We start from the raw sequence: 17,816 nt of genomic DNA, 5'->3' as shown, positions 1-17,816 counted from the left end.
TGCTATGTGCACCCCTTCCCTACGGCCTCTCCCCTCCCGGTGCAGCCCCCTGGCAAGAAGCTCATCCTCTTTGCATCACCCTGGTGCGTGTTCTCAGCCTGGCTGAGGGTCCAGTCCATCACTCCAGGAGGAGGGAGGTCACTGCTGCCGTTCCCCAGCGGTGTCACACAGATGAAGCCGCAGGCAGTGAAGCAGCACTTCTGGTCCTGCAGGCACCCTCTGTCATCATCACAGGCATTGGGACACGGCATGCGCTGGGGTTGAGATGAGGGTTGGGGGCAGACGCCGGCGTGGGCTGGGGAATGGGAACATCTGAGTGGGGAGCTCGGGGCACTGCACCCTCCCTGCAGCTGGGAATCCCCCTGGCCCACAGCTGAGGCTGCTGTTCCTGTGCTGAGCCGAGGGATGCCGTGGGAGCACCCCTTCTGCAAACACCCCTTGTCAGCTCTTGGCAGCGCTCTGCTGTTTGAGTTGCAAACAGAGACACTGCTGGGAAGGTTTCACTGCAAACAGCAGCTGTTCCACTCAAACAAAGGAAAGCTCCCATTGCTGCGGAGGTGGCAGTAGTGCAGAGCTGGGCTGCTCTGGTGCAGCTTTGTCCCACGCAGGGTGGGACCGCGGCACTCGATGGTGTGTACCCACTGCGTTACCCACAGCCCCATTGGGTCAGGGGGGTTGGATCAGAGGATCACAGAATCACAGAATTGTAGGGGTTGGAAGGGAACTCTAGAGGTCATCGAGCCCAACCTGCTGTTAAAACAAGTTCCCTACAGGAGGTCACAGTGATAGGTGTTCAGATGGATCTTGGATATCTTGGATATCTCCAGAGAAGGAGAATCCAGCACCTCTCTGGGCAGCACCCACCTGGATGGATGCTACATGCAGGGCTGAGGAAGGGAGGTATGGTCTGAGGAGAAAACTGATCCAAGACTGCAAGGGAGTGGCTGAGAGCAGCTGTCAGCCCTGAGACCCCACAGCAGCATTGTGTGCACAGCACCCAACTCACAGCCCCCGCACAACCCCTGGCCCTGCCCAGCTTCCCTGGTGCTGGGCCCTGTGAGAGCAGCAGAGGATCGCAATGTCCCAGCTCAGAAGTGCCAGCACTGAGGGATCCGGAGCAGGAGGTGCACCCCGTGTGGGACAGAGCTGGCTCAGACCCCCCTGCTGGTACTCACCATCTTCCTCCCCCAGTGCAGTGCTCTGCTCCGTCTGTAGGAGCAGCCCCAGGAGGAGGCAAAGTCCCAGGCACATGGTGCTGAGGGGATGCTGCGTCCCACAGCTGAGGCAGTACTGGGTTTAAAGGCTCCGGCAGAGCTGCCAGGGGTGCTGCAGCACAGCTGGCGGGGAGTAGGGCAGAGAACAGGAGGAGGGATCGTTCCCAGAACCACAGGCACCCTGCCAGCCAGCTGCTTATCTCTGGCCTCACCATGCTTTTGGGTCAGGATGACCCTTGGGGATGGGGCAGGGACAGGGCAGCTGAGGTCACACAGGTACCATCCCTGCATTATTGAACAGCACAGCCTGGACAGCCCCTGGGACGGAGCACAGTAATGGGTTCAGTCAGGGCAGAAATGAGTGGAGCTGCATGGCTCCCAGCATGCAGGTGCTGCTCCTCTCCCTGTCCTCAGGCTGAGTGCTCCATCCACCTCTGACTGTGCTTCCAACCTATGTTTCACACTTTGGGATGCAAATAAAGCCTTTCTTGGTGCAAGGAATCTGAGTCAACAGGTTTCTGGCACTCCTGCTGGGACAGCAGCAGTGTTTCCCCAGGACCCTAACAATGGGGTGGGGTGCCTGGGGGGCACAACATGGAAACGGGGCCTCCTCTCCCTTCCCTGGGGCTGCCTGCAGCCATGTGTCCACCCACAGTGCCTGTGCCATGGAAAACCCCCAGCACACCGCAGGCAAAAGAAAGCACTCACGGCAGCCCGACTGCCACATGCTGGTTTATTCTGGGTCCACATTTCCAGGCAGACTGGGGGTGTCCGTGCCATGCACAGGCTGGCTCGTGCAGAAGGGTGGATGTAGGGGTTTGCCTTTGTCCCTGGAGCACAGCTGTGGGAGGTGGGGGTGGCAGAGACTTCAGCCAGAGTGGGTCAAACATTGCTTGTCCCCCCAGCCAGAAGTGCTGCCAGAGGGATGGGAGCAGCGGGGCAGTGGGTGCTGCGATGGCGGTGGAGTGGAATGGCCCTAAAATGGCAGGTCCCAGTGCCACCCCCATAGCAGGGCTAGGCTGTGCCTGGAAGAGATAGATGTGGTGGTCAGAGCAGGACGAGTGCCCCATCGTGTCCCTATCCTGTCCCTTGCAGACAGGGTGTGGGGTTGGTCTTACCCTGCAGTGGGGGAACGCATGTGCGGCCGCAGTCCTGCATGCAGCACTTCTGGCTGGGTGGACAGTCCTTGTCCTCCAGGCATAGGATGAGGCACTCACCAGCCCTGGTGGTGGTGGGAGGACAGAGCCCCGGGCGCACTGTGCACGTGCAGAGAGAGGGAATGGTGTGGTGAACCCCTGGCCTTGGCTGCTGCCACCTCCCCAAGCCCCCATCGGCCCCCAGAGGGGCACAGTGCTCCAGGGCAAAGGGACACTGGCCCTGCAGAGAGGGTGCTCAGCCAGGGAGGGGATGGGGGAACGTGGCACGGTCTCTGCCCCATGGCACAAAGCTTTTACCCTCGGTGGGCAGTTTGCAGACGTGGCCGCAGCCAGTGGTGCAGCACTTCTTGGCCCCGGGACAGTCAGCATCGCTGTCACACCGATCCAGGCAGGGGCCCAGGGAGCCCCGCAGCACCACAGGGCACGCGCCGGACTTTGCTGCAAGAGAGCAGCCGTGAGCATCACAGCCCTGAGCATCACAGCCCCACTGTGCCCATGGGAGCTTGGCTGCATCGGGAACTTGTGCCTTGTGCATGGCTTAGGGTTGCAGTGTGCCCCTGCCCCAATTCCCCTCTGGCCTCCATCCTGCCCTCATCCTGCCCCTGTGGCATGCATGGGGAGTGCACAGGTGTGCAGGAGGTGTGCATGCCCATGCAGGAGGATGCACACCCAGAGAGGAGTTAGGATGGGGGCAGCAGGTACCTGTGTACGGGGTGGTGCAGGTCAGCCCACAGCCTGAGAAACAGCACTTCTGGTCCCCGGGGCAGTCCCTGTCATCCGTGCACAGGTTGGGGCAGGCAGCATCACGCCGGGCTCGCTTCCGTGGGCAAAGGCCGGATTTGGCTGGAGGGGACAGGGGACTCGGGGTGCAGCTCAGAGCCAGCCTGCCCCTGCAGCACTGATGCATTGCTCTCACAGTGACAAAACTGCCAACCCACGGCTCTGACCCACTGCACCTCCAGCCCAGCACAAGCACAGCCCCCTGACTCGGCAACCTTACCTGGCTCAACTCGCAGGCAGCGGGCGCAGCACCTCTCCCCATGGCCACAGGCAGTCTCATTGCAGCAGCTCACCCCGCAGCTCACCCCCACAGGGCTGCCCAGGCTCTCTGTGAGGGAAGAAGTGCTGTGTGCTGGGGAGCACGGCTCGTCCCGTGGCACCCATTCCCTGTCAGCACCAGCAGCTCCACAGCTCCCCATACCTGCAGTAGGGAGCAGGCAGACGCGCACATCCCGGAGAAGGCAGCACTTCTCAGCGCCGGGGCAGCTGTGGTCAGACAGGCAGTATCTCCTGGTGGGGCGTGTGGGGCTGCTCCCCACTGCTGGGCACACGCCTGCTTTGCTGGGGGCAGGGAGGGCGGCCGGCGGCCGCTGGCCCCTCTGTGCCCGGTGTGGTGGGGGGCTGGCAGCGGGGCCATTGCCGCGATCCCCACGGTGCTGCTGGGCTGGGGCAGGCGGCAGCTCGGTGCACAGGGCCAGGAGCAGCAGCACGAGGGCACAGGTGCTGGGCATCGTGCTGCTGGGGCTGCTGTGGCACTGCGACTGCCAGTCGGTATTTAAATCTGCTGGGGGGCACCAGCCCATGGCAGCGCGTTTCCAGGGCTGTGGGAGCACTGAACATGAACAATTCGTTTCGAGGGAGACTCCCAGAGCAGTGCTGGGCTCCCAGCCCATGGCTGGCGCATCCCCTGCAGCGCTCCCTTTCCAGGTCACCGGTGACCCGCAAACAGCCAGGCCAGGGGATGTGGGAGGTGCTCCCCAACCCTGCTCTCTGTGCTCCCCAATGTGGGCACCTGGGAGAGCCTGCTGAGCCTGTGCATCCCATCACTGCTTCCCAGAGCCCACCCCATTCTGCCTGGGGATCATCGGCATCACCTCCCAGCATGCATGGAGTGGGGAGCGATGCTGCAGAGCCATGGTGGGACGTGAGTGGGGACATATCCATGCTGCAGGCACCAGGCTGTGTGGGGCAGGCTGCAGGGTGGTTGTGTGTGCCTGGCTCAGCTCTATGCAATCCCCCAGCGGGGCCTTCAGAGGTCCATGGGACCGTTTGCTCCGGCCCTTGGGGTTCCTCAGTTCACGCTGTCTCTGGAAGCCTGGGGAGAGTGAAAGAGAAGCAACAGCAAGGGATGGGTCCGAGCAGGGTGGGCAGGGATGGGGCAGGGACATGCAGGCTTCAGGGCCCACGGCTCCCTCAAGCTGCTGCCATAGATGCTGTGCTGCTGGTGTGTGTAGTGCAAGGGGTGCTTTGAGAGATGCTGTGCCATTGCACGCAGCAGCAGAAGCATTGCTGTCCCCCTAGGCCATCACAGAACTCAGCTCCATGGATGCAGCTGCAACTGCATATCATGCCCCAGCTGGAGCACATCCCTTAACTAGCTGAGGAGCAAACGTCAGAGCAGCTGAGACTATGGGGCAACACTGAGCAGGAGCATGGGCTGGGGAATCTTGGGGAAAAGGGGCCTGGGATCAGCACTGCAGGAATGGTACTGGCTTGGGTGGGCATTTGTCTGGTGCAGACCCTTCTAGACACTGCCTGCTCCAGCACCCATTTGGGCACACTGAGTGCACTGCAGAGTGCAGCTGGAAGCGCATCAGGACGGAGACGCGGCCAAAAACAGGGCAGGGAGTGGCTGCTTTATTGGCGAGAGTGCAGGGGGCTGCGGCACACCCCAAGCGGGGCCTTCGGATGAGAGCTGAGGCTGAAGGCTACACGCTGGGATCCCGGCCAGGGCAGGGGCAGGAGGGCACCAGGGGCCTGGCCATGCAGTGTCGCATTGGGCAGCAGCTTCCCTGCAGCTGGAATGAAGGAGGCTGCACCTGCAAAGGGAGCAGAGGGCTGTGAGCACGATAGGGCAAGTGGGACAGGAGCCCAGGGCTGGGTGGGTGCTGACTGACCTCAGTGCAGTGGAGTCACACAGGAGACCTTCCCGCAGCCATTCCTGCAGCACTTCAGGCTCCCAGAGCAGTTGGAGTCCATCTTGCACTGGTTAATGCAGAGCCCCAGCATGGGGATCCCTGGCTTCACGGATGGGCAGGTGCCAGGTTTCTCTGCAAGGCGAAGGACACGGCGTGAGACCCGCTGTCCCCAGCAAGGTGTGCAGGGCTGTGCTGCAGCTCCTGGAGCTGAGCATGGTGAGCACCCTGCAGCTGTGCGGCTGTGGGGCCATGCCTGGTGCAGAGCTGGGGAGGGCACTGCTCGGAGACCCTTCCCAAGCTCATTGCTGGATGCAGAACAGTGCTGGGGCTGATGCATTGTGCAGCTGGTGCTCCTTGAAGGATGTGAAGTGCAGTGGGTGCGTGCTCTCTGTCCCTGGCTGCGATCTCAGCAGCATCAGGGATGCTCAAAGCCAACCGAGCTGCAGGCAGGAGGAAGGGGTGAGTGTGGCCAGCAACCACCCAAGGCTGTGTGGGCAACTGCTCCATTGAAGCACAGCCCAATCCTGCGGGCTCCATGCAGAGCCCCATGACTGTGCTGCAGGCAGAGCACAGGGGATGCCCAGAACCACACCGTTACCGAGCGCCGGGAGCCCTGGAGGCATTGGCTCACGGGAGCAGGACTGGCACCGACCCTGGGAGCGTTACCGTTGGGCTCCTGGCAGGCCTTGCCACAGGCCGCCGGGCAGCACTTGAGGGTGCTCTCGCAGTCGCCATCGGACTGGCACCCCATCGTGCAGTTCGCTTCTTCTGCTGCTGGCTCCGGGCACACGCCGGCTTTTACTGAAAGGCAAAGGCACATGGTGTGGGTGGGAGGGCTGTCCGGAGGCAGGCGATGCTGTTCCCAGTCCCAGTGTGGGCTCAGGGATGCTGCAGAGCGCAGCCACGCTGCAGAACGTGTGCATGGAGCCCATCCCCAGCAGGCCCCAGGCCAGGAGTGATGCCGGCTGCTGCCGCGGGGCCGTGCGCTCATACTCACTCGTGACATTCAGGACGGATGCTGGCAGCAGCTCTGCCCAGAGAACCAGGAGCCCCGCGAGGAGGAGCGCGCTGCTGGCCTTGGGCATGGTGCAGGGGAGCTGTGCGTGTGCAAGGCCACCCGGCTGGGCTTTAAGCTCCTCTCCAGGTGGGGCGGGAGGGGACTGCCTTCCGGGTGGCTCATAAGGAACTGGCTGGGCCAGGCTCCCCCTTCGTGCCATTGCACAATCCCCAAGTATCAGGTATCTGCTCGCTGCTGGCAGCTGACCAGGAAGTGGGAGCCTCGAGGAGCCCAGGCGTCTACACAGAAAACTTGCCCGGCAGGAACAGCAGCCAAGCACCGCGCGCTGCACCGCCATGCTCGGCATGCTGGGAGCCCCCAGCCCACAGCCTGTGGGGCACAGAGCCACGGCAGGCCCTCTGATGGTCAGCTCTGGGTTGGGGCCAGCAGTACATGTGGGGCACGTGACAACTGTGCTCGGCCCTGTCCCGTCCCGGGGCTGGCAGCCGTCGTGCATGTGAGCGCAGCCCCTGCCCTGCTGTGCTGCCTGGAGATGCAGTGGTGCTCGGGTGGGTGGCGGGCAGGGGGTGAGCTGCTGTGTGCTCTGGCTGTGTGCCCGCTGCACACCACCATGCAGTCCTTCAGCCTGTGCGTCGGGTGCCTGGCAGTGCTGGGCAGCGCCAAGCCGGGCTGTATTTGAGCAGACCAAGCAATCCTAATCACCCCACGTGGCTGCTGGCTCTCATCACTGTTTGCCGCTCCACCAGTTCTTGCTCATCTGCAGGTGCTATCAGCAGTGGTTTTCATTCCTTTGGGTTTGCTGACGGAAGCAGAGAGGCTCAGCACTGTGCTGGGGGACCCGAGGGGCCTCAGCCCTTCACTCACTGCTCCAGGTTTGGCTCAGTGCATTTGGTCACTGCGTGGGACCCAGTGCTCTGCATGGTGATGGTGTTGCCCAGCTGCAGGGCTGGGGCTGGATCCTCTCTGGTGGGCAGAGCCCAGAGCATCCCTGGCCCCAGCCCTATCCTGGATATATGCCTCGGCTGAGCCTCTCCTCTGTAGTGTGAGGTTGGAAATGGGGCCCTCCTTCATCGCTGAGCCCCCATCACTGCACCCACAGCCCCCGCAGCTTCTGGCTGCAGCATCCTGGAGCTGTCGGGCTGCATGGGCTCAGGGCAGGCGGTCCCCGCTCCGAGGTCACGAGCTGTTTGTCTGCTCGGCCAGCATCTATTTCCAGGTAATTTAAGCCCACAGTCAACAACGCAGTGAGGCACGGAGCAACAGTAAATCAGTAACTGTTTGCATTTGCCGCGGTCCCCTCCCCAGCGCGTGTGTTTATGCAGTAACAGGACCCGGTGCTGACACCCGCGGGACACTCACTGCATTTCATTGCTGCGCAGCACGGTGGGAACGGGGCAGCCCGGGATAGCGTTGGGATAGCATTGGGATCACCCCGCACCCTGCAGTGCCTGCTGTGTGCCGGGGACTGTGCTCTGTGCTGGGGAACTGCTCCAAGCTGGGGCTCCCGGCCCCAGGGCAAACAAAGGAACTCCTGCATAAAGGCAGCCTTGTCACACCAGGACATGCTCCTCCAGCACGGGCTGGGCTGAGCATCAGGCTGGGCTGGGTGCACGGTGCTGGGCTGAGCAACAACGTGTCCCCACTGTGTGCCGCACGGGGACAAAATCCATCCTAACCTAACGTTTGCAGCAGGGCTGGCACCTGGCAGTGGGGCAGTGCTGCCCACCCCACAGCTCCGGGATCAGCTCCGTGTCCCGCCACGATCTGTGCTGCTGCACCTGCGCTGGTGCTGCCAGCAGCACTTGCCTTTGAGGTTCATCACTCTGCTCGGATGGCTGATCCTCTAATTGCCCTTATCAGTCCCTTTGGCTTGTAAAATCTGTAGAGTGCAGCATTTCCTGAGCACCGGTGTGAGTGGGATGGGGCCGGGGGGGCTGCGGACGTGCGGATTCCCGCAGCCAAGCTGCGCCACAGCAGCCAGCAGCAGAGAAACTGCAGAGGGTGGGAGCCCAGAAAGCCCTCCAAGGAGAGCACTCATGGAGGGAGCAGTGCAGAGCAGGGCAAGGTGCCGGGCTTTGCCCAGGGGTGACACCGTGACCCCCATGGGACACTGCTCAGCTCCTGTTCTGCCTGGATCTGCCTGCAGCCAGCAGGAGCAGCTGGGGAGGCACAGAACCTGCCGGCTGCAGGGCCCGCAGCTGTGCCTGGCTCAGCCCCCGCGCCCAGCATCGCTTCCCAGAAAATGCTTTGGCTCCTGTCGCCCACACACTGCATTCAGGTGCTTCCCTGCCAGAGGACAGGGACAGCCATGGCTCTGTGAGCCGCGGCAGCCAGCTCTGTGCTAAGGTATGTCACGGGCAGAACCCTGGCTCAGGAGCCCAAACTGATGGGCGCCCTTCCCCCAGCAGAGGAACAGTGCGTGCACTGTGCCTGGTGACCACAGCTGACCCACAGGTGACAAGAAAGGAGCTGAGGTCACAGCCCCTCCATCGGGAGCACAGCAAATGCCCAACAGGCAGTGTGGCCGTGCCAGGTGAGGCACCCCGGCAGGCAGGGACACTGGGAGACAGGGTGAAACGGGAACACCTCTTCCTTCAGGCTCAGGCGCTTTCTGAGCTCAAATCATGACAGACAGCCTCATTCATGGGCTGATGTTCTGGGAATTCTGACCCCTCTGGGGGCTGTCCCAGCCCTCCAGGTGTGCCCCATGTAGGCGGAAATGCTCTGCTGCTGTCCCCTCTTCTTGCCCCCGTGCTGCCTGCGTGGCACGGATCTCAGTGGCCCCACTCAGGGCTGAGGAGCTGTCAGGCAGTGCCTGGCCCTGTGCTGCTGCAATGTGTCCCACCGAGGGACCGCAGCTCATGCCACCCCTGCAGTGCCCTGGGAGCTGCTGTGACCCTGTGCCCACCTCATGCACTCACCTACGATTACAGCGGCCGTGGCAGCTGGCTGCAGCTGTGTGCACAGCGCAAGGATACCCACAAGCAGAACACCGACGGCCTTCATGGTGCTCCCGAGGATTCCGACAGCTGGTGTGGGTCAGCGGGGGTTTATATCCATATGAGGCTGGGGAGGGGCCACCACATACATAACCTTTGGGTGCTGAAACTCCTGCTGCATTTCAAGGCTGTGCCCGAGGCAGCAGCAGCCCTGTATGATGTCATTAACTGAGAAATCATTTACCATGGCCCTCTCCCACTCCCAACAGCCAGGCTGGGTGGGGATCTGAGCACTGTACCCGGGTGGTGGCAACGTGGGCAACAGGCCAGGGAGCACGAAGGAAGGAGCTGGAGATCCCTGGCTTGAGGACAGCAGAGTGGCCAACGAAGGGGTGACAATTTTCTCTCCATAGCCATGGGACTCATCACCATACGTCAGATGCTGCCCAGGCCTGGAGAGAGATGGGACAAGCTGTGGGTCAGGGAGCAAGGGTGGGAGGCGGGAGGACATCTGCCTACTGTGCTGTGCCCACACCTCATGTTGGCTCCTGCCTGCCCCGTCCCCATGTCACACCCTGGTCCCCATGGGTGAGCATGGCCTCAGGGGGTGCAGAGTGTGGGAAGGCGCTGTGCTGTGCCCCCACCCGCCTTGCACTGCACGCCATTCCTCTGCAGGGCCAGGCAGGCTGGGTGCGTCACGTCGGCGGGGTCAGTGTGGGGCTGCCTCCTGCCCGCCCCATGCCCTACTGCACCCGATCCCTGTGAGTGCTGCAACCCCCAGACGGGGTGGGGAGCTCATAGGGAGCGAAGGGTGAGCAATGCCACAATGTGCCGCTCTGTGCCACGTGGCCCTAAGGTGGGTGACGCAGCCAAGATGACCTGGACATTTAGCAGTGCCTTTGTGTCCCCACGGGGCTGTGCATGTTGTGCCATGACCCATCTGCTCCAGCTGCCTCGTGGGCACTGGGCTCAATGGGCTCAGCAGAGCCACGTGGTGGAAGCGAGATGCCCCGAGCAGTGTCTGTGGCTGTGGGTGGTGGGTGGTGGATGCGGTGCAGGGCTAGGTGTGGGGTAGGGGACTGCAGGGTGGGAGCTGCATGGTGCTGGGGCTGGTGGGGAGGAGCGGAGCAGGGAATGGGGAGAGGCCATGGCTGAGCACCAGGCGGGCAGGGACTGCTCCTGGCGGGGCTCCTCTCAGCCCACCTGCAATTGGGCATCATCGTTCTGGGCTGACAGAACCGCTGCTGCCTCAGAGAGGGGATTGTACACCTCGCCGATCGTATTTCCCTGCTCGGAAATGCTTGTTGCATCATCCATGCTCCCACTAGCCAAACGCGCTTGTTGCTAGAGAAACTGCACCTGAAACAAAGGGAACCTTCAGCAAGAGAAACAAAAGGCCGCAGAACCATCCCATCCCATCCCCGCAGGGCCGCTCAGTGACGCCCCGACGTGAAGATGAGCAGCGCCGCGGCGGCAGCGTGGAGATCCATAGAGCCACCGCATCACAGCATGGCTGGGTTGGAAGGAACCCCAGAGCCCCCCCAGACCTCCCACCCCGTGCCGTGGGCTGTCTGTCCCACCTCCCACCCCACATCAGACTGTTCCATGGCCTTGGGCACCTCCAGGGATGGGGCACGCACAGCTATCGCCGGGTCCCCTCGGCCGTGGGGACCTCCTGCTCGGTGCGCGCAGCCCCCTCCTCTCAGTGCTCCGTCCCGGTCGTGCAGTGCCGTGCCGTGCCGTGCCGTGCTGTGCCCAGCCAAGCCGAGTCGTGCCGTCCCGAGCCCTGCCGTGCAGAGCCCTGCCGTGCAGAGCCGTGCCAAGTCAAGCCAAGCTGTGCCGAGTCGAGCTGTATAGTGGTTAGCCAAGCCGTATCGAACCGTGCTGAACCGAGCCGGGAGGAGCCCCGACGTTGCGCAAGGCCCGGGGCAGGGCACAGGACCGTACATAAGGTCGCCAGGGTGTGAGCGTTGCGAGGGCAGTGCCATGGAGCCGGGTTTGCTGCTGCTGCTGCTGCTAACGGCCCCGTGGGGCCGGGGCTGGGCGGCTTCGAGGCACGCATCGGAGGATGAGATGACACGGACAGACGGCTCCTCCGTGCAACCCGGTGAGTGCCAGTGTGTCCCGGTTAGGGCATGGTCACAGAGCCATGGGATTCGAGGCCAGACATCACACTGCGAGGGGAATAGGAAGAAAATCCAGCGCAGTCCCAGGGCCAGGATGCAGATTTGATGCACGCAGAGCTGGGTGCGGTGGCAGGAAAGCGTTCCTTCTGTCCCAGGTTCAGTGCATCCCAACAGCAGTGACGCTCCTGTGGGCACTGCGATGCTCCATGTGCCCACACTGCTGCTGGGCTGTGCTGGAGGAAGGGGCACTGGGGAGTGGGGCGGTGGGTGTGAGGGTGGCATGGGACCTGCAGGGAGGCTCAGCAGCTCTGGGATCTGCTGCCCATGCTGAGCTGCAGGAACCATGGTGGTGACTCTGTCACTCCTTTACTGTTCTGCTTTCCAGGGGAGCCTGGTAAGTACCATGATACCAGCACGACAACCATGAGCCCCTATAGCAACATCTGCTCCTCAAAGTGCACGGGGAGCACGGGATGCAGACAAGAGTGCCAGCAAGGTGAGGGATCCCATCCTCCCAGCAGCTCCACAGGCCGCACAGAAGCCTGTGCTCTGCTGTCTGGGGGTGAGCTGTGTCCTGCGTCCCATCCTGGCACAAGGATGGGATGCTCTGGTCTGGGCAGGTCTGATCACTGCACTCTCCCTGTGGGTGCATCATGCAGGGCCCCTGCATTCCACCTCTCCTACCTTTCAGTCCCTCTGGTGCAGGGTCTTGTTGTGCCCCCTGCTCCCCACCTGACAGATAGGACAGGGATGGGCATGGGAAGGGGCTGGCAGGGCCCTGACCCCCTGTCACCCCCAGCGAAGCAAGATTTCCACCCAGGGATTGACGCTGACTCAACGACCAACTGTGTGAACAAATGCAGAGATGACAGCAACTGCAGGGGCAGCAGGAAGTCCTGCCACAACAGTTGCCGGTTCCGCTGCCTGCAGCCGGTACCAGGTAAGGGCGGTCAGAACTCTGGGCTTGGTACCATGGCTGGGACATACCCCATGGGCATGAGCCCTTCTCCTTCCCCATCCGCAGCCAGACCGGACACCTACCCCAAGAAGAAGGTGCCGCACACCATCGACTGCTGCAACAGCACCTGCAGTGGTAACACCGAGTGCCCCAACCACCTGCCGTGCTGCCCACCCCTGCGCAGGAGCTCCAGGCTCAGTGTCCTCAGGCAGCTGTGTGCTGCCCACCCTGCACAGGGGCTCCAGGCTCAGTGTCCTCCAGGCTCACTGTCCCTGCTGGGCTTGGGCTGCCACTGGTGCTCTGGCCCCAGGCAGCTGTGCCACCTGGCTCCAGAGCGCGGCCGGTGCAGGAGGCGCATCTATCACTACGCCTACAACCCTGCCTTGAGGTCGTGCTGGCTGTTTGTGTACGGCGGCCGCAGGGGGAATGCCAACAATTTCCTCACCATCGAGGAGTGCCGGCAGGTCTGCCAGTACGGTGAGAGCCGGGCACGGGTGGGAGCACGGAGCGGGGTGAAGGATGCGCAGGCAGCACAGTGCGTGCCAAGGGAAAGCACCCGGTGCTGCTGGGGCTGCTGCTGGCAGCTCTGCCCGGAGCCCTCCCACACAGAGCTGTGCTGCAGCGGCCAGGCAGCAGCAGCCATGGTTGCTCGGCCGCTGTGCATGTGGGTGCCACGCGGGGACTGGAAGCGTTCCTGCTCGGTGATTCCAATCAGCACACAGCTCCATCCTGGGAGCTGGGCTTGTCTTCGGCATGAAGCAGGCGATGCTCTTAGCAATAATAATTGCGCCTGATTATCAAAATATTAATCCTGCCAATCCTACGCTCTCAGCCTGCACGGGAAGAAATGGCTCTCTTTGCAGGCGGCTTCCCTTTCTGTGTGCGCACTTAGGAGAGCAGGCTGGGGGGACTGGCAGTGCCGCCGCAGCCCTGCGGTGGGCAGCAGCAGCCGGCGGAGCCCACCCGGGTGCAGCCCTGCTCACCGCTCTGCCTTTCTCCCCAGGGCTGGATAAGCGCTGACCTCAGGACACCGCAGCCCGCCCAGATCTGCAGAGCCGATCGTTCTGCCCCACACAATAAAGCCGCCAGGACGCCTGGCTTGGAGCAGCACCACTGCCTCTGTCTTGCCTTCCCAACACATCTGCGGGGACGCTGGGGCAGGGACGGGGCCGGGGCCACAAGGCGGCAGTGGGAGAGCTGGGCATCGCTCGTGGATGCCGGGCTGATGACAGCAGCACTGTGGCCATCTCCGCAGCGCGGCTCAATACAGCTCTAATAGCCCCATCCGTAATGGCCCCAGCCCGGTGGCACGGAGCCGGGGGGATGGGGCAGCTCTGGCTGCAGCTCCGGACCGTGGCACAGCCTGGCTGGCGGCATAGGAAGGCGGCCTCCCAAAATGGGGTTTTTATTACAGCCATACATCACAGCAGCGGCCCGATGTGGGCAGACGGAGGTGATTTTTCTTCATGGTTTACAGACAAATGAGGGGAAGGAGAATTGATGCGAACTTTGCTATAGCAAGAGGTTGGCCATGCGGGCAGGGCGATGGCTGTGCTTGTGTTGGGCACTGTGTAGAGGGGCTCTGCCCCAGCCCACTCGCACAGCCTGGTGTGCCCCTGCCCCAGGAGCAGCCCCACAAGTTCTCACAGCCACCAGCCCCTCTGCAGTCCCAGTAACTGCCCATCTCCTGCACAGGTGGATGGGAGCATCACATCTGACCTGAGCAGCGGCTGTGATCCTCCTCCTGGGGTGATGCTCAGTGGCTCTGAGCAGGGTTATTAATTGCAACTGATGTTCATTAGCACTGCAAATGTGGTGTGGATGTGCAGCTCCAGGCTGGCTGTTGTTTGGTGAGATCTTGATTGCCCTCGCCACGATTAGAGTTGCCTCCAAACACCACAGTCCTGCCTGGTGTAAGATAACAGTTAATACCCTCAAATAGTGACTATCAGCTTCTCCATAAGGTCCATAAATATTAATGCAATTCTAATTAGTTCCTTTAAGTGCATTGCCTAAATTAAGCGTTTCCTCAGCAATAAATCAGCAGTGCTTTGGCATTCTGCTCATGCCCATTCAGCTGCTCACAAGCTCAGGGCTCCCACTGACTGCCTGCATGGGGGTCAGACCCGCAGCCACCTGGGGCTGTGCTGTGCCGAGCAGTGCCATGCTATGCTGTGCTGTGCCACGCTGAGCCATGCCAAGCTGTGCCGTGCTGTGCCCAGGTGGAAGGCTGACAGCCCGGCTGGCGACACTCCTTGCTGGCTGTTCCAAGGCTGCTGGGTGAGTGTCTGCAGAGCTATGCAGGGCCCCATGGTTGTAGAGGTGCCACCTGCCATCCCTGGTGCAGCGTCTCTTGGTGATTCCCAGGCTGCCACCAGCAAAGTCTCTGATCCTGGCGCTGGAGCCAGGAGCCCCACGCTGAAGCCAGAGCTTTGGCACGTGGTTGTGAGAGAGTTTTCAGTGATAAAATATCTCCTAAGGACTCCAACGTCATTGATATAGAAATAAACCCAGTATTAGATTCAGAAGAGGAAAGGGAGCCCAGACACCACTGAATAAGCAGACAGTGCCCTGTGACCTTAATCACAAGTAATATTATTAATACATTTTTCCCCAGGTGCACCCAGAGATTTGCATTTCCAGCAATTTGCACAATAATGAGGCAAGCTGACCACGCATCACCTCTGCAGCAATCACCTCTGAATCAACGGCAGTGTGCCGGCAGCTCGTCATCTCCAACTGCAGCTGTGCGTCCTGCACTGCCCCACTGCCTCCAGTGCAGCTCCTGCTTCTCCTGGCAACAGAGAAGAGGGTGTGGGATGGGATGGGATGGGATGGGATGGGATGGGATGGGTGGGATGGGATGAAATCAAGTGGGATGGGATGGAGTGGGATGGGATGGAATTAAGGGGGATGGAATGGGACGGGATGGAGGGGATGGCTCTCCTGGTGCTGCTTTTCCCTTTCCAGCTCTCAGAAGGAGGTGCATGTGTCATACTCAGTTTTGAGCAGAGGGGCAGAAACACCGTGCATCTGCTGTGCTCTCTGGAGCTGATGCTACTGGAAAAGAGAAAATACCAAACTCATTTGCTTGAGGAGAAATTAATACAGTGTGAAGCCTGTAGTGGGTGATTTAAGGACTGAGTTTAAAATCGCAACACAAATAGATTTTTTTTATAAGGTCAGAAGAAAGATTAAATGCTACAGACAAGCACAGCGATTGCCATTTCGAGCATCACTTTTCCATAACTATTTGGGACTAGCTGTGTCCTGGTGCTGCCCACGTGGCTCAGAACCCCCTGGCATGGGGCTGTCCCCAGGCTGCATCACAGGGAGGGGACACGGAAGTGCAGGTGGTGGCAGCAGGCACTTTGTCACCCCATGGGGCAGAGCCATGAGTCCTGCACAGTGCCCAGGCTGTGGGTACCTGCATGCAGGAGCTGGGGCTGGAGGGGGATCACATCCCCCAGCAGGAAGAATTGATGCCAGGAGACATGATGATGTGAGGTTGCAGTAGGAAGATGCCCCCATCCATCACGAGGTGCTCGTTATTGGGTAACACCCCACACGCCGAGCTGATTTCACACCTTATCTGAACCCAGCAGCTGTGCCCTAAATCCTGAATGCCGTGCCTGTCTGGAGGAATTCGGCGGCCTGTGTTTAAAATTAGTGTTAGCATCTATCATCTCCCCACACCAAATGGCTTCTGTGTCGGCGCTTGGCAGCGCTCATCCGTCACTGGGCACGGCGCTGCCCGGCTCAATACCCTCTCCATCACTGTCACAAGACCCCTCATTGGCAAAATGTCACCCAAAGGACACGTGTGACAGCCTGGCTTCTCCCTCTGCTGGCACTGCTGGTGGTGATGGGCCCCCAAACCCCCAGCTCTGCATTGCCATGGCCTTACAGCTTCAGCATTGTGGGTGCAGCTTGCTCCCTGTGTGCCATCCCTGTATCATTCCCGGTTTCAGAACCACAGCTCCACTGCCTGCCCCAACTCCTGCCCCCTCCTGTGCCATGCGGTGTAGGGCACTGGGGGCAATGCCTGGCAGTGGGATGCACTGAGCTCCCGCACCGTCAGGGAAGTGCCATAAATAACGTCCCGTTAACGCAGTGCCGCCACTGTGCCTGGTGACTGATTTTGCTGGCTCCATTATGGGCTTCATAAACAGAGTCGTTTATTCCCAGCCTTTGCTCCAGTGCCTCCGGGGATGGGAGCTGTGCCTGCTGCTGCTCCGAGGTGCTGCGGCCCCGGTGCTGAGCTGTGTGCTGGGTTCTACCCAACACCACGTGTGTTGGCAAGGCATAGCCGCAGGGACTTCCCAGCACAGGGAACGATGGGTGTCTGTGCCCAGGAATGGGTGGCGTTTGTGCCCAGGGATGGATGGGCGCTGTGCCTGGAATCAGAGGCAGCCCTGCACAGACACTGCGTCTCCTGATGCTCTGCGGCCCAGGGCTGGCTTCTCCCCACGACATGGGCACGGCTGGCTGCTCCCCACGGCCCATACAGAGGAGATGGAAGTGCAGGTGGTGATGCCATCCTAGCTGGGCATATGGAACAGCCTTCTCACACTGCAGCTCACCGAATCCTGTCTGGTGCTGTGGTGGCACCGCAGCTGCGTGGCTGCTGCCCAGCGAGGAGCTCTGCCAGGCAGGTGATGGCGGAGCTGTCGGCGTGATGAAAAGCCTCCTGCAGCAATGCAGATAACATACAAGCACAGGTCAGCTGAGGCCCGTGTAGCCCATCCATCAGCCGCAGCAGCTACAGGCGCTTCCCGTGCCACCATCTGATGCATGCTATCCGCCACAAATGTGTTTCTTCCCCCAAGGTTAAACGGATGAGTGAGGTTCAGGCAATGACAGCTCTGCTTGCCCTGTGCAGGCGATAAACGAGCTGAAAGAGCCAGAGGGAAAAAAATGGTTTGTTTGCTGTCAAATGCTCCTTCTGATGGTGCTGGGCCAGGTGCTCCCTGCAGAATGCCAGCGGCATGGAGTCGTGCGTGAGGATGGGAGCTGTGCTGGGGATTGCCCCCAGCTCAGCAGCGGCACAGCCGCCAATGGGGACAGCCAATGCTGCACTGGGCGCTGCATGTGGGTGAGTGCAGTCGTGGCTGAGCTGCTCAGCTCTGTGCAGCGGGGCATGTGGGATGATGGTGCAGACGGAGACATCCCTGAGGTCTGGAGATGAGACCTCCGGAATGCTGCGCTAAGGGCTCAGGGCTGCACCTCGCATGCTTTGAGCTGTTCCAGTTCTCTGCAATGCGATATAGAGGGGTGGCCCTGCCAAACTATGCGGGCACCATGGGACCCCCATACCCCAGGCACTGCTGCCCCCACCCTGGCTCAATGTCACACCCCTGGGCCTGTCAATGTGAGAAAGGTTTGCAGCCGATAAGCGATCGGGCTGTCAGCCGTGCCGTGCCTCTTGCTCGTGATTTACTGCAACGCCACTAACGGAGCACAGATTTTTCTTAATCTAAATTGAA

General features: G+C 61.3%; 3 protein-coding genes across 8 annotated transcripts; 1 reads left to right on the top strand and 2 right to left on the bottom strand.

Moving 5' to 3' along the window:
- Positions 1 to 1,934: 1,934 nt before the first annotated feature.
- On the bottom strand, positions 1,935 to 4,887 carry LOC104914084 (WAP four-disulfide core domain protein 3). Of its 2 annotated transcripts, XM_010722599.3 has the most exons (6): positions 3,573 to 4,887; positions 3,372 to 3,479; positions 3,074 to 3,214; positions 2,669 to 2,809; positions 2,333 to 2,470; positions 1,935 to 2,239 (listed from the first exon to the last, which is right to left on the bottom strand). In XM_010722599.3, the coding sequence occupies exons 1-6, from the start codon at positions 4,042 to 4,044 to the stop codon at positions 2,229 to 2,231; spliced, it is 1,011 nt and encodes a 336-aa protein (XP_010720901.1). In that variant the 5' UTR covers positions 4,045 to 4,887; the 3' UTR covers positions 1,935 to 2,228. The 2 variants fall into 2 exon arrangements, with proteins under 2 accessions (XP_010720901.1, XP_031412432.1); XM_031556572.1 differs by having other exon boundaries at positions 3,372 to 4,887.
- Positions 4,888 to 4,985: 98 nt separating this feature from the next.
- On the bottom strand, positions 4,986 to 9,406 carry LOC100538862 (WAP four-disulfide core domain protein 2-like). 2 transcript variants are annotated; one of them, XM_010722597.3, is made up of 4 exons: positions 6,287 to 6,603; positions 5,956 to 6,090; positions 5,269 to 5,421; positions 4,986 to 5,190 (listed from the first exon to the last, which is right to left on the bottom strand). In XM_010722597.3, exons 1-3 carry the CDS (start codon positions 6,504 to 6,506, stop codon positions 5,270 to 5,272), a joined length of 507 nt encoding a protein of 168 aa, XP_010720899.3. In that variant the 5' UTR covers positions 6,507 to 6,603; the 3' UTR covers positions 4,986 to 5,190; position 5,269. The 2 variants fall into 2 exon arrangements, with proteins under 2 accessions (XP_010720899.3, XP_010720900.1); XM_010722598.3 differs by lacking the exon at positions 6,287 to 6,603 and adding an exon at positions 9,229 to 9,406 and having other exon boundaries at positions 4,987 to 5,190.
- Positions 9,407 to 10,965: 1,559 nt separating this feature from the next.
- LOC104914083 (tissue factor pathway inhibitor 2-like) lies at positions 10,966 to 13,872 on the top strand. 4 transcript variants are annotated; one of them, XM_031556570.1, is made up of 5 exons: positions 10,966 to 11,353; positions 11,758 to 11,766; positions 12,172 to 12,312; positions 12,397 to 12,807; positions 13,334 to 13,872. In XM_031556570.1, the coding sequence occupies exons 1-5, from the start codon at positions 11,233 to 11,235 to the stop codon at positions 13,348 to 13,350; spliced, it is 699 nt and encodes a 232-aa protein (XP_031412430.1). In that variant the 5' UTR covers positions 10,966 to 11,232; the 3' UTR covers positions 13,351 to 13,872. The 4 variants fall into 4 exon arrangements, with proteins under 4 accessions (XP_031412430.1, XP_031412431.1, XP_031412429.1 ...); XM_031556569.1 differs by having other exon boundaries at positions 10,967 to 11,353; positions 11,758 to 11,868; positions 12,193 to 12,312; positions 13,334 to 13,862; XM_010722593.3 differs by having other exon boundaries at positions 10,968 to 11,353; positions 11,758 to 11,868; positions 13,334 to 13,819.
- The last annotated feature ends 3,944 nt before the right edge of the window (positions 13,873 to 17,816 follow it).

This window comes from Meleagris gallopavo, chromosome 22 (assembly GCF_000146605.3).
Source record: "Meleagris gallopavo isolate NT-WF06-2002-E0010 breed Aviagen turkey brand Nicholas breeding stock chromosome 22, Turkey_5.1, whole genome shotgun sequence".
Taxonomy (NCBI): Eukaryota; Metazoa; Chordata; class Aves; order Galliformes; family Phasianidae; genus Meleagris; species Meleagris gallopavo.
The sequence above is the reverse complement of the archived record's forward strand: the minus strand, read 5'-3'. Positions and strand labels throughout refer to the sequence as shown.

Coding starts and splice junctions, on each gene's coding strand:
- LOC104914084 (XM_031556572.1), bottom strand. CDS start 4,044: ATGGGCTGGGAGCCCAGCACTGCTCTGGGAGTCTCCCTCGAAACGAAT. Junction 3,215..3,371: donor CTGCCTGCGAGTTGAGCCAG/GTAAGGTTGCCG, acceptor TGTCCCCTCCAG/CCAAATCCGGCCTTTGCCCA. Junction 2,810..3,073: donor CTGCACCACCCCGTACACAG/GTACCTGCTGCC, acceptor GCTCTCTTGCAG/CAAAGTCCGGCGCGTGCCCT.
- LOC100538862 (XM_010722597.3), bottom strand. CDS start 6,506: ATGGCACGAAGGGGGAGCCTGGCCCAGCCAGTTCCTTATGAGCCACCC. Junction 6,091..6,286: donor ATCCGTCCTGAATGTCACGA/GTGAGTATGAGC, acceptor TTTGCCTTTCAG/TAAAAGCCGGCGTGTGCCCG. Junction 5,422..5,955: donor GGCCTGCCAGGAGCCCAACG/GTAACGCTCCCA, acceptor TTCGCCTTGCAG/AGAAACCTGGCACCTGCCCA.
- LOC104914083 (XM_010722593.3), top strand. CDS start 11,233: ATGGAGCCGGGTTTGCTGCTGCTGCTGCTGCTAACGGCCCCGTGGGGC. Junction 11,869..12,171: donor CAGACAAGAGTGCCAGCAAG/GTGAGGGATCCC, acceptor TGTCACCCCCAG/CGAAGCAAGATTTCCACCCA. Junction 12,313..12,396: donor CTGCCTGCAGCCGGTACCAG/GTAAGGGCGGTC, acceptor CCCCATCCGCAG/CCAGACCGGACACCTACCCC.